Source organism: Manacus vitellinus, unplaced genomic scaffold (assembly GCF_001715985.3).
Source record: "Manacus vitellinus isolate BGI_N305 unplaced genomic scaffold, ASM171598v3 scaffold_6_pilon, whole genome shotgun sequence".
Classification (NCBI taxonomy): Eukaryota; Metazoa; Chordata; class Aves; order Passeriformes; family Pipridae; genus Manacus; species Manacus vitellinus.
The window spans coordinates 38,090,420-38,102,828 of NW_021940750.1; the positions used below are offsets into that span (position 1 = coordinate 38,090,420).

At 41.8% G+C, this 12,409-nt stretch overlaps 1 protein-coding gene across 1 annotated transcript in view; it reads left to right on the forward strand.

Moving 5' to 3' along the window:
• Positions 1-3,309: 3,309 nt before the first annotated feature.
• CUNH14orf39 (chromosome unknown C14orf39 homolog) overlaps positions 3,310-12,409 on the forward strand; it is a 31,976-nt gene continuing 22,876 nt past the window's right edge. Inside the window, exons 1-4 of the mRNA XM_008922192.3 lie at positions 3,310-3,662; positions 6,697-6,753; positions 7,101-7,157; positions 9,940-10,066. Of these exons, the coding sequence (XP_008920440.2) occupies positions 6,705-6,753; positions 7,101-7,157; positions 9,940-10,066 (233 nt within the window). The 5' untranslated portion in view covers positions 3,310-3,662; positions 6,697-6,704. The remainder of the gene's footprint in view (positions 3,663-6,696; positions 6,754-7,100; positions 7,158-9,939; positions 10,067-12,409) is intronic.

Consider the following 12,409-nt stretch of genomic DNA (forward strand, 5'->3'; position numbering starts at 1 on the left):
CTCAGGATGCTGTGCTGGGGGGTGCTTGGTAGGGAAACGACCCGTGTTTCGATGTGTTTCGCACACTTACCTTATTCTTTTTAAGAGTGCCATGATTGTCAAAATAACAGCCATCAATCACTCATTTTCTTTCTGCGAATAAAGCTACATTTAAAGCTGTGATCTGCTTGACATTAGCAAGAGTGAGCAGGTTGTATCCTCGCTTAAGTTACTGATACCTGTTGAAAGCACCAAAGAGATCCTAAAATGCTGTCGGACAGAGAGAGATGCTCACCCGCTTTCCACTCTCACACCGTATATTCATTAAATCTTTGTCCTTCGGCGTATTATTTAGGGTACTTTTACTACGAAGTGTCAGGCCATGGCTGGTATAACTGATGGTGGAATAAAGACGCAATGAAACGTCAAAAACCTTGAATTATTTTGACATGGGTAAGGAAAGACCTTCCTTGTACAGGGCTCTGGTCAAGACCATGGCTGCAAACGGAAAAGATCTACTACCTAAAATTTATCTTTAGTTCTCTTTAGGGTGTAGCCATGAACCTGGTTTTAAAATCTAAAATCCATCGGGATTTGTTTGGCTGCTGCTTTTACCTGCAGGTAAATACATCTGGCACCAAATCTCCTTTTGCACTGACGTTTTCATATAAAATCTTCAATTTGTTTCTGTCAGTTTCTGTCTGGGTTTTCACTGACAATTTCGACAAAAGCAATAAACAAATTCCCAAAGTATTTAAATAAACCTAACCTTTCCTTTCCTTTCCTTTCCTTTCCTTTCCTTTCCTTTCCTTTCCTTTCCTTTCCTTTCCTTTCCTTTCCTTTCCTTTCCTTTCCTTTCCTTCCCTTTCCTTTCCTTTCCTTTCCTTTCCTTTCCTTTCCTTTCCTTTCCTTTCCTTTCCTTTCCTTTCCTTTCCTTTCCTTTCCTTTCCTTTCCTTTCCTCTCCTTTCCTCTCCTTTTTTCCTTTCCCTTCCCTTTTTCTTTTACATTCAAGTCCTTCAAATATTACATCTTCTTCCGGGATGGAGACAAGGGTTGTCACGAAAACTTATTTAGCAGAGAGCAGGAATGGGGACAATTCGCGTGTTTGGGGGAGGTGAAGAACCAGGGTTAGACACCCTGAGGTAGTGTCGTGTCTAAATGCTCCGGGGCTGAGACCAGGACAAATATTGTGTCCCGGCTGGTCTGGGTGCTGGCACAGAGCTGGACTCCAGCCCTTCCTGGAGGTGACTCGCTGTGGATGAAGGCTGCGAGGGAAACAGGGTCCCTCTTTTCTTGTGAGTGAGCTCCTTCTTAGATTTGGTTACCATGTGGGAGTCAGGCACCACCCCGGGCTCGGAAACAGGACTGGGGCCATGGGTGAAGGTTGGCATTTGCTTGGGCTCCGGTATTACAGCGCTGCTTCAGGGAGCAAGTTTATGCCCGAGCAGCTTCAGGAGGACAACAACTTTCCACTCCTTATCCCGATAAATTAGGCAGCGAAGCTTCCCTGCTTTCTTCTGGGGGGATTCGGTGAGGTGTCTCCAGAGACCTTCCCAAACTCGATAATATGTGCTGCTGGGTGCACTGGGGTGCCTTGTCCTCTCTGGGGGTTACTTTGCCCTCTCCACCAGCTGGAGGAGCGGCAATCGGGACTGGGGGGAGCCACCAGAACCACAGGAGAGGGGCATGGAGCCCACCGAGATGCGGAGTGATGGGCCTGGGGGTCTGACAGCGAGAGGGAGTGGGTTTGGGAGCCCTTTTTGATCCCCGAATTGACCACATCTCTTTTCATGGTGCAACCCATTCATCATTGATTAGAGATAATACTATGAAAGAGTCCTTCCTGCTTGCCATCGGTAATGAAAATGTTTGTTTGTGGCTTTGGTTGAGGTTTTTTTCTGTAGGGAAGAAGGAAAAAACAAACACGGTGCAACCAGCGGGACACAGCAGGTGGGTGCAGAGCGATAACGTCGGACGGGAGTCCTTGTAATAAAGAAATGGGTAAAGGAGCTCCTGGGCCCTGACAAGTCCAGGTGGGGACAGTCCTTAGGGGGAATTAACCAGGAAGTCCCTGCCGGCTTTATCCAAAGCCTGTTGAACTGACTGACCACCTTCCGGGTGAACTGGGGTCTCTGAATCTGTGGGAACCTCAGCCTCCCTTGGCACCACTACTTAAATTACCGGGACACCGGGAGGTGTTAATGACCATCAGTGAAGTTACCTGCTGTTAGATTCCCATTTCTAGAAGGTTGGGGGATCTCTAAGAGTCTTTAAGGCAGGATAAAGCTTTGAAGCAACTTCTCCTTGCAAGAACATTCAATGATTTGGGAAGACCGGTTGCAAAACAGCAGCTGCAGAGCCCAAGAGGCATCTAGGAATTAGAGTGTCTCTGGGGAGCAGGACAAGGAGGTGGCTCTCGCCACGGGCAAGGAGATAAGGTGGGAGATGATCCTGGAAAGGACGGAGCCTCGCCACCAGCAGTGTGCACGGAGCAGAGGCCGCAGACATCTGACTTCCAAAAGAACATGCCTCTCTTTCTATTTCCCCCTTTCTCTCTCTCTCTCTTTTTTCTTTCCTCTCCTCATCTCTGCCCTGAAGCCGGGTAGGTCAGCTATTTGTCTTTGAAGCTGCATTTCTTGTTGGTTGAATTGACTGTTCTGAAAGCAGCGTCGCATCTGACCAACACCGGGACTGCGGGTGGCAGAGACTTTTCTGTTCGTCTCCTCAGCCTTGTTCAATTTTCCTGTCCTCCCTTGTTTCATCAGTTCCATTGTTTTCCCTCCGCCTTGTACCCTCCCCTCCAATTTATTTTCTCTTGCTTATTGATAATCTTAAATCCATCCTCTGCCTCAGTAATCTCAACGGGGGGGAGGGGGCGAAAAACCCCCGTGGCTACCGCAGCGTGGAAGGAAGCATCGTGTTCTAGTTTCTTCCGTGCCCGGGCTCTGCATTTTTGCCTTGTAATACTGCACATCGATAAATAAATAAACGCGCACAGTTTAGTGAGCGCAGGTTGTGCTGAGGTGAGCGGCGGCATTCCGCAGCATCCTCAGTGTGAAGCTGCTCCGGGAGGACCAGGGAGACGCCTTTAGTGCTCTTTAAACTGTTTTTTTAATGGTTTTTAGCGCCCTTTTAAACTGTCCGAGGGCCGGGCCCGTGAGGGAAAGAGGGAAGGAAGATTTGGGCTGATCTTCCACAGCTCGGTCAGCAGCACGCGTGGGACCTGGAGGGTGGATAAAGCAAGTTGCATTCTGCACCTTCTTTTTTTTTGTGCCACACCCCGGAGTGCCTACGTGTGTAATTAACCCTCCCCAGGAGGTTTCCAGGCGATGCCCCGTTCCAGCGACGCTGCCTCCTCTCCCCGCCCGGCTCCCGCCCCTCCTGCGCGCTGCTCCCGGTAGATGGAGCATCCTCATCGCTTTTCGCCCGAAGCCCTCGGAAATGTTGGTCTTTCCCTCATAACTCCCGCTGTTAAAGCAAGAGGGCGGTTTCTGGGGGACAGGCTCCCCGCCGATGCGGCCCTGAGGGAGCGCAGGGCTGCGGCCCGGGAGCCCCTCCGGGAGCCGCCCGTTCACCTGCTGCGTGAACGGCCTCGGCCCCTTCTCCCGGCGGCTGAACCCGCTCCGGGCTTGCCCCACAGCCCTGGCTCCCACCACCTCCGGCACGGCGCGGAGGTGACAAGGTGATACCTGCCGCCCTCTCCGCACCCTTTGATAGGGCTGAGGTGCCCCAGAGAGATGGGGAAGTCCCCCCAGTTTTCCGAGGGGGGCAGCGGGGGTGTTCCGACCCCTTCCTCTGGCGGCCTTTGAGTGAGTCTCTGGACGGCTCCTCGCCCTTTCCCTTGTGGTGAGGGAAGGGGCCACCACGTTCTGGTCACTTCCCCAGTGCTGTTGGCCCCCATAATGCAGAGGAGACCCCCGATCGCCCCGTCCCCGTTCTCCCCCTCCGCCGTGAGGGACTCGCTCCTCGGTTCTCGCGCCGCCATTTTGTGGCGCTGCTCCTCAGCCCCCGTGGTATCCCACAGGTTAGGGGTTTTCCCCAATTTTTTTGACAAAAAGTAGTTTTAATTTTTGAATCCCAGGATTTTAGAGAATAATCGACAGCAATAGCCTTTTGTTTGGTATGTGCCGGACTAAGTGAAATGGGGCAATCCAGTGGATGTTCAGGTCTCCTCACAGGGTTCCGAAAACTGTGTGGCAAAAGAGAGGCAGAGGAGCACATACATTAAAATGAAGTACATTTCAATTTTTTTTTCAGTTGAGATGAAAAGTTAGTCTAGAAATGTGAACTCCACAAAATTTCATGAAGAATCAAATAACCAGTCTCTTTCCAGTCGTAAACAGTAATGAATAGCACGGGAGAAATACGGTTTGCTCTCAAAAGAGCCTCGCCGGAATAAAAATTACTTTTATAAAGACAACAGGAATTAATACCGTTTCCCAGCCTACAATTGGCAGAATTGAGCCTTGGATTTTAAGGAAGATATTTACCTCACAGATTATGGGCATTTTCCACCTTTTAATGAAGAACCCAGAAATGGCTGTTGCCAGATGGGTTTGCTGAGAAGTGGCATTAATGTTAGTGCTGTAATGGCTACAGACTCCATCAGCACTTTGCTTGTGGGTCCTTCACCCAGTGCAGTCTTGTAATATACGAAACTTTATTGCCGCAATTGAATTCCCTATAATTACATCAATGCGGTGCAAAAACGCGAGATGCAAAATAATATTTTTCACCTGGCAGCGTTCTGAATAGCCCCATTAGAAAGAACAGATGCGGCTTGAAGCTGTTTTACCCGGTCCTGTGGGTTACATGTTTATCTTCTACAAAAGTATCAGCCATATGTGAGAATTTCCTCTGAATTTGTCATCCTGAGTTCAATAATGGTTTGATGCTACTTTTCTGCGGTAGGTCCAGGGATCAGTCTTTGCTCCAGTCAAATCCTGGAAGACATCAGTTGTCCAAAAATTGTTTCAGGCTGGTATTAACTACTGTTTTTAAAACACCGTTTGTATTACCAGTGCCATTGAATCTCTCAGTCCTTTCTACTAGTGACACCTGTATAGTCTTAATTCACAGCACAGAATAGCATTTGTGATTTGCAGTTATGTTACTTCATTTTAGCAATAACAAGTTAATAATAGAATAAGAAGTATTTTACATATCCATGCTTTCAGAAGCACTATTTTCTTCAACTTCTTACACTTTTCATAAATTGTATTATAAAATTACAGTAAAAAATTTTGAAAAATCGCTGTACTTCTGTTTCTCTCTTCTACGAAAATATGCAAAAGATAAAATTAATTGTAATTGTTTAAGCGATGATATAATAGTCTCTATCTTAATAATACACAGCTATAGAGTCTGCTCTATTGATGAACTTTGTGTTCAGCTCATAAACCAATGAATAGAATTTCCTTGCCCCAATATCTTGCAGTTTTTATGGGAAGTGTCAGAAAAACAACTAGCAAACATTGTTAAACTGTTTCTAGAGAACAGATTTTTAATACATGCTCCAAACTATTTTTTTTTTAATCCAAAGGAATTACTTCAGATTTTCTTTCACATCGTGTAAAAGCAAAAATATTCTACATTGACCTGTGGCTTGAGGTAGTATTTCTTAGTATTTTTCTTAGTATTTTCAGAAGATTTTTTTATTTTTTATCTCATGTGTTTCCAGGCACTAGGAACTAGGATTTCAATCTTCTAAATACATTTGGTAAAACTATTATCTGTTTCTCGGAGTTTTTATCGCAGCCTGTGCTAATCCGGTCACTTGGATTAGGTGTTCTGATCCTCCCTTAACTATTAGACAAATTCATTTCTGTCAAACATCCAGCATTTTAAACGCTCCCCCCGCCCCCTCCCGCTTCCACAGTCTCAGTGCTGCAGGATGTAGCCTTAATGCCACTTTAGTTAAATTCTGCAGTTGTTTTCTATTCTACTTTATCCTGGATTAGGATCTCATCCTCATCACCGATTTGTCGTGGCTTTACTTCTTTCACTGTGCTGTGGAGGCAGTTAAGTATCAGATAACTTGGCTAATGTTAATGTACCTGAGCTAACGAGCTGCATCCAGAGCGTTCTGATAAACCGTGTTTGCATCCTGTTTAGAAAACTCATTATTCCCCATCTGTTTAAAAACCCATCGCTGAATTTCTGCACCCAGCAGCACTATGCAAACAGAACAGTGAATTTGTAAACAACCTGCTTTCTGTTGTATGAGAGTTCTGTCTTTAATCACACTGAACATATTTACACCTTCTGATTCAAATATACTTTGCGATTATACGGGAGGAGTGTGCAGGAGGGTTAAGGAGCTTTTTCCATCACCAGCACTGCAGTCCATAGGCTTAGTAACCAGCTGGACTACAGGCTACACATTTTGCACACAAACATCTTTTCCTGCATCCTTCCTGCCTCTAAGAACATTAAGCCTCTCAAACGTAGAACTGCTCCAGGAGCAGCACTTCACCTAAATTATAAACCTCCTTTTTTCCAAGCTGTGGTTTAGACTTTCATTGAGTCCCTTACTGCTATCAGTGAGAAACTTGGTTCCACTAACATGGTTTAGACAGTAATTCAAATGCAGTTAAAACTATTTTTTCTCTCTTTTATGTTAAAATGTGTGGTATTGTCTTGCAATTTTGACTTGTTTATTGTATCGATAAGGCTTTTGACTGTGTAAATCCCTGAACTGCATTTTCCTTTTGTAGTTTACACAATGAGTGACAAACTTCTGACCAACTTGGGCAAACTTCTGGTCGAGCTTGGTAGGTCGTTATATCATATATTTTTAATTAATAATTACTCATGCAGTGCATGTAATGATGTTTTCTGCTTTAAACAGTTGTATTAACTTCAAGAAAATGTATAATATTAAGATTTTGATCTTTACCTACATAACGTTTTGCTAGCTTGGAGGTTATGGACGGGGTAGTAACAGCTATTTAATAGTAAAATTGCTATTTAGATATTTTGTTAAAATAATTGTTAATCAGAGTTTGTGCAATTAATGCTGCACAGCATATGTTTGTTTCTCAGCTCAACTCATATATATATATACGTATATGTATGTATATACATGCAAATATATATATGTGTTAATTTTCTTCTTAAGCTTTCCAGGTAGAACAAGGTTCTTTTGCTAAGGAACGTGTGAATCAACAGATAAATTGTGAGTAGTGATAAATTACCATTTTATTGCATTCTGAACACTGATTTTGTTTCACTAGTCTCGGGACATGTTCTGTGTCTCGGGGACGGAAGCAAGCTGAACAATGAGAGCTGTCCCGTGTCCTGCTCTCACCCTGCCTCATCTTTTGCCATCAATACTTGCTCATTCTCCCCAGCAGACTTTGCTTTAGCCCACGACTTTTAGCTGACGCCGTTCAGCTGCCTCATGGACAGCCAGTTTCATGCTGCGCCATTTCCTGCTCCGACTCTGCAGCTCCTCACAGGCACTGGCAGCTCTTTGATTCAGCTGTGCTTGCTCAATACATCTGCCACTTGCCTCCCTTTCTTTCTGCATGTTTTTTGTTCTTTCCAGATTTGGACCTCTGCCTCACTGCCTCTTCTCTCTTTCTGTTTGCTTAAAATAATGAAAGTTCTCTCAGTTGCTACTACCCACTCAAGCCTGGTACTTCTTTATTTATTTATTTATTTTTTTTTTTTTTGCAATTAAGCAGCTGGTTATTTTATTTGAAATTCAAAACAGTAAACCCAAAGAGAAAATCTTGCTCCACATCAAATTTCCACACACCCCCAGGACTTACACACTGGCTTTTTTTAACCGTGCTACTATGTACTAACTTATAGGAATGTCTGGAGAATAGTTTCTCTACCACAACCAATGTGAGGACATCTGTCCTCACCACTGGTACTTCATAGGTAGATATTGAAGCTCATAACCTCCAAGAAAAAGAATAAGAGAGAATTCTGGTCTAATGGGTATTCTTTTTGATTATAACATTTCTAATGATCTTCGCTGATATGTCCGAGCAAGTACTTATTCATTAAGAAGATTGTCATTATTAAATTGAAGCATCTTAAACATAAAACCACCTGTAACACTAAATCTGGCACACCTAGAGGTCTGGTTTAACTCTTCAGTCACATAACTGAACTGCAGACTTGAGGTTTTTCTCAACATTTATGCAGGCTTAGGGTAAATGGTCCTGTTCTTAGGGAAAATCCAAAGGCTGTGTGGTAGCATGGTATAGCTGCTTGTGTTCAGTTCAGAGATGCCTAAATATCTGTAAACTCACAGCCAACACTCAGGCTTTTAACAGTTTGGGTTAAATCTTTCAAAAACTTACCAAAAAATAGTGACACTGATGTAATTTTGTCTCTGTGTGAGTATTACTTGGCAGAAGAACAGCTGTAGCATTCAGCCTCGGACTGTTGGTGTGAGATTCATCAGGCTAATTGGATACAGTCCCTTTCTTTCCAGTGGAGGGAAAAGGCACTTTTAGGGTGTGATTTATCTTATCCTGAAGAAAGAGTTTAAAGTAGGTTAGGTAAAGTAAGCTTTAAAAATGTCAGCTTGTCTCTGCTGAACGTAGCTGCAGCCATGAGTGTCTAGTTCTGAAGGTGCCTGCACTGTAAAGTTGGGTGAGATGGATCTCACCCACCAGGTCCTTGTGAAAGCAAAGGGTGAGTTGAACAAATCACAGAGGTGCTCATCTCTAGAAAATACTAAATGAAATGTCAGGTGCATATTTTGTTAATATAGTTATGTCTTGGTAAATATCAAAAAGTCATCTACGGGATACTGCCACATACATGTGTGTGATTGAATTCCATCTAGGGTCACCTGCTCTGGCATTTAGTGTTTCAGGGTGGCAGTGATAGCAAGGGATGATTTGTGAAAGCTTGTATGAAAAAAAAAAGAAACAAGAAACGGAGAGAAAAATGAAGTGCACCAAGCTGTGCTCATCGCATTGCAAGGTGAGCAGGCACGACAGCTCTCACAGCTTTTACTTGTGAAAGAGAACTGATCATGTTCAGCAACATGGATTCTCTCCTAACCACTCACTCAGAAAGTGTTATCAGCTGTCTGCTCTCAGAAAAGGCAGAATTAAGTTTGCCTTCAGCATCTCCACAAAGTCCTTGAGAATTTGTCATTAGAAAGCTTTTTTTATTAATTAACCTGTGTCCTGTATTAATGTATCATACACCTTGAGTAAAATTCCTTTTTATTTTATTTTACCTGTTTCTGTTTTCTGCTAATTGCTTATGTGCCTTTAGTGATGTTTTTTATTTTTCCTTTCTTGTAGTCAGCTTTCCCATTCAAAACGTTTGGGTTTCTGGACTTCTGTAAGAGAAAACAAATGTTTGGAAGAGTGTCCTGGTTCCAGCCAGGACAGGGTTAATTTTTGTCGTAGTCAGAAGGGGCATGGCCAGGATTCCAGGTTATTTTATACCTTTCTTTAGGGGGAACCAGGTGGTTTGAAGTGTTTCAGAGGGAACACTAAATTGGGGAATACCATTCCTAAAACACAACGAAGAGACATTTATCTTTAGCAACTTTTGCATTTCAGTCAGTCTCCCCAGTTGGAAACATTCATGAGGGCAAAGTACCTTTACCTTGGTTTCCCTGTGTGCTACTTAACAGTGTCTGCAGATCCTGAGGACTGCAAGAGCTCAGCTCTAACTGTCCAGAGTGCTTTGCTTTCTGCCACTCATTGTTACTTCAGTTTTCTACAGAGAAGCACAAATAATTACTTTTTCTTCCAAAGCCAATCTCATGATATTAGATGATAACAAAGGTACTCACCACGCAGCTGAAACTCCCTAAGTTTTGACTCCCTTTGTTGTTGCTTTGCTTAATTGCAGGCTGTCCACTCACCTGGCAGTATGGAGATTAAGTATTTTGGGAGAAATTTTTCATAATTCTGAGTGTAGGCTTTATATCTCGTGGATCTGTTGAATGTTTACTTTTTTATTTTTGATTTTAGCATATACTGCAGAATTCGCAGAAAAAAAGGATAAAATTGCTAAGTTGGAGGAAAATATAAAGAATGGCAATGAGGAAATAGCTGATTTGAAAAAGCAACATGAGAGCAGTAAGAAGAACTGTAATGTGTAAGTAGAGTTTAGGCTGGACTCTGAGTTATGCCTGGCAATAAGGAAGTCGGTGGGGAAGTAATGGAAAAATATGTGTGTGTGTGTGTGTGTGTTCTGACAGGAGTGATGTTAAAGAAAACTTTAGGATTCCCCTATTTTTTTCAAACTGTAAATCTTAAGTAAAAAAAAATGGCAGTATTACCCATCCCCTGAGAAAGTTAATCATAGAAAATCAGACTACATTTAATTTCAGATTAGTTTTTTTATTAGAATCAGCAGTTTTCAGAGATCATAGGTACTGTCTTTGCAGCATGCTAAAGTATTTATGTAGTAAGGTAATAGAAACATAATTTTTCTATATTTGGACACATCTGAGCTCTGTCAAATTTGAACACTAAGAGTACTCTTAAAAAAAAAGTCTTCCTGACACATCTCTGTGTGCTTCTACTAGCAGATTTTAGTATAATTTTTGCTCCATGCTGCTGAATTGTTCTCCCAGGCACACTCTTTTGGTGAATGCAATGGGCTGCTGTTCACACTTTTCTTTACATAAATTTTTGTGTCAGATTATCAGTGCAAGTTTTAGATGCAGATCACTTGTGGATCTTAGTAATTAGAAGCTTTTCAAGAAGCAGTTTGGTTGCAAGGAGTTTTTTCTTCCTGACACATAATGTTTTGTTTTCAGAAATGGAAATCTCAGGTGTTTGTAGGGGTAGCTAAAAAGGCAAATCTGTATTTGACTCTACAGAGGGTTTGGCCCAGGTGATAAAATCCACCCCAGTGTTCATCTCTCCACAATCTTTCTAGTTCCTCAGCAGCTGAAGTGATGATTTCTTGGCAAATTCTGTTTCGTTTTCTTGCAATTCTATATCTAAAGGTAAGTATTCAATAAAAATATCTATAAAATACATTTGAATTTTTTTTGTTGTTTTGGATGTGAATGGAGAGTGTGGGTGTTTCTAAAATAAAGAAGGAAGTAAATATGGCATTAGGGTCCTTTCTGGTTTCATTTTGAACCCTCAGAAAACAGAAGAAAGAATGAAATCATTAGTGAATGAAGTGGTTGTAGTGGCTGGCTGTTTGAATGGATAACCATACCATACTTGTTTGTAGCTTTATCATAAAAAGGGTTAGGAAAAAAATTGACCTTGGCAAGAAAATTCCATTTTTCCATCACATTCTTGCCCCCAATGGAGGATAAAATGAACACTTATGTAAGGTTATGAAACTACTCACACCACTTCCTTTGATATCTTTTTTGCAAATCACAAACTGTTAAATGATGCAAATGAAAAAAAAATGGATTAAAAAAATTAAGGGTAGAACTAAGGATCTGATCTAAATTTTAATCGTTGAATTCACTGGGTTTTGGCTCAAGTCCTGCAAAGAATAATTAATGGCATTAGTGTAAAGAGACTGAAAATGAGAAGTGACTCATTAATGAATACATGTATTCATAGAAGGACAATGCTTGCAGAAGAGTAGAGGCTTTGTGTCTTAAATTATTGGAAATGTCATTTAACAACACACTGAAAACTGCAATAAACAAGCCCTAGTTGTAAGATCAGACAATTAGAGCACTTACACAGTAGAATCATCCTAAACTTCTAAAATTTATTCTAGTTGACACTCCATCTATACTGGACATGATTCTAATGTTGGTTTTGCAAATTCAAATATTGTTTTGGAGTCACAATCACCCTCTCAGCTGACTAATTGCCAGTGATGCTCAATAGAGCTCTCAAAGAAACAGTGTTTTGTCTGGGTTACTAGACATGATCATGAGTGTATTGAAGCAGATTAGAAGACTTTGAACAAAATAAAGGATTCTTATATTCAACAAGTCTATAGAAAATATGATATATGAGACAGATATATTGGAATAATACCGTGTTTTCTAAAAGAAATCCATATTGGTCTATGTAACAAAGAACTGGCTCAAAATGAGCCAAATGAAACATATGTTTTTAGACAAGTGGTGACATTTTGCTAATATTTAGTTTCTTGAATGATTCAAACTGTAAATGTTGATCCCAGAGCAGTAAGAAGTAGTGAAATACTTCTGGTGGAACCTATTTCAATTTTATTATTTCTCTTACAGTTTTTAAATTTGGGTGCAAGGATGGTGGGATTTCATGGAAATAGAAAAAACATAATAAGAAAAAAAGCCGGATGAGCTCAAAATGTTGTTGGTTTGGAAAAGAAATCGTTGTCTTGTCCCTCCAGCCAAACTACCAAATGACAGGATAATGTTATTGCTCACAGATTAGTGTGGACAAAGATTTTTCTTTATACCCTGGCTGATGAAAGGAAGGACACATAAATGTGATGTGATCCCTGGAACAGTGATGCATTTAGCAA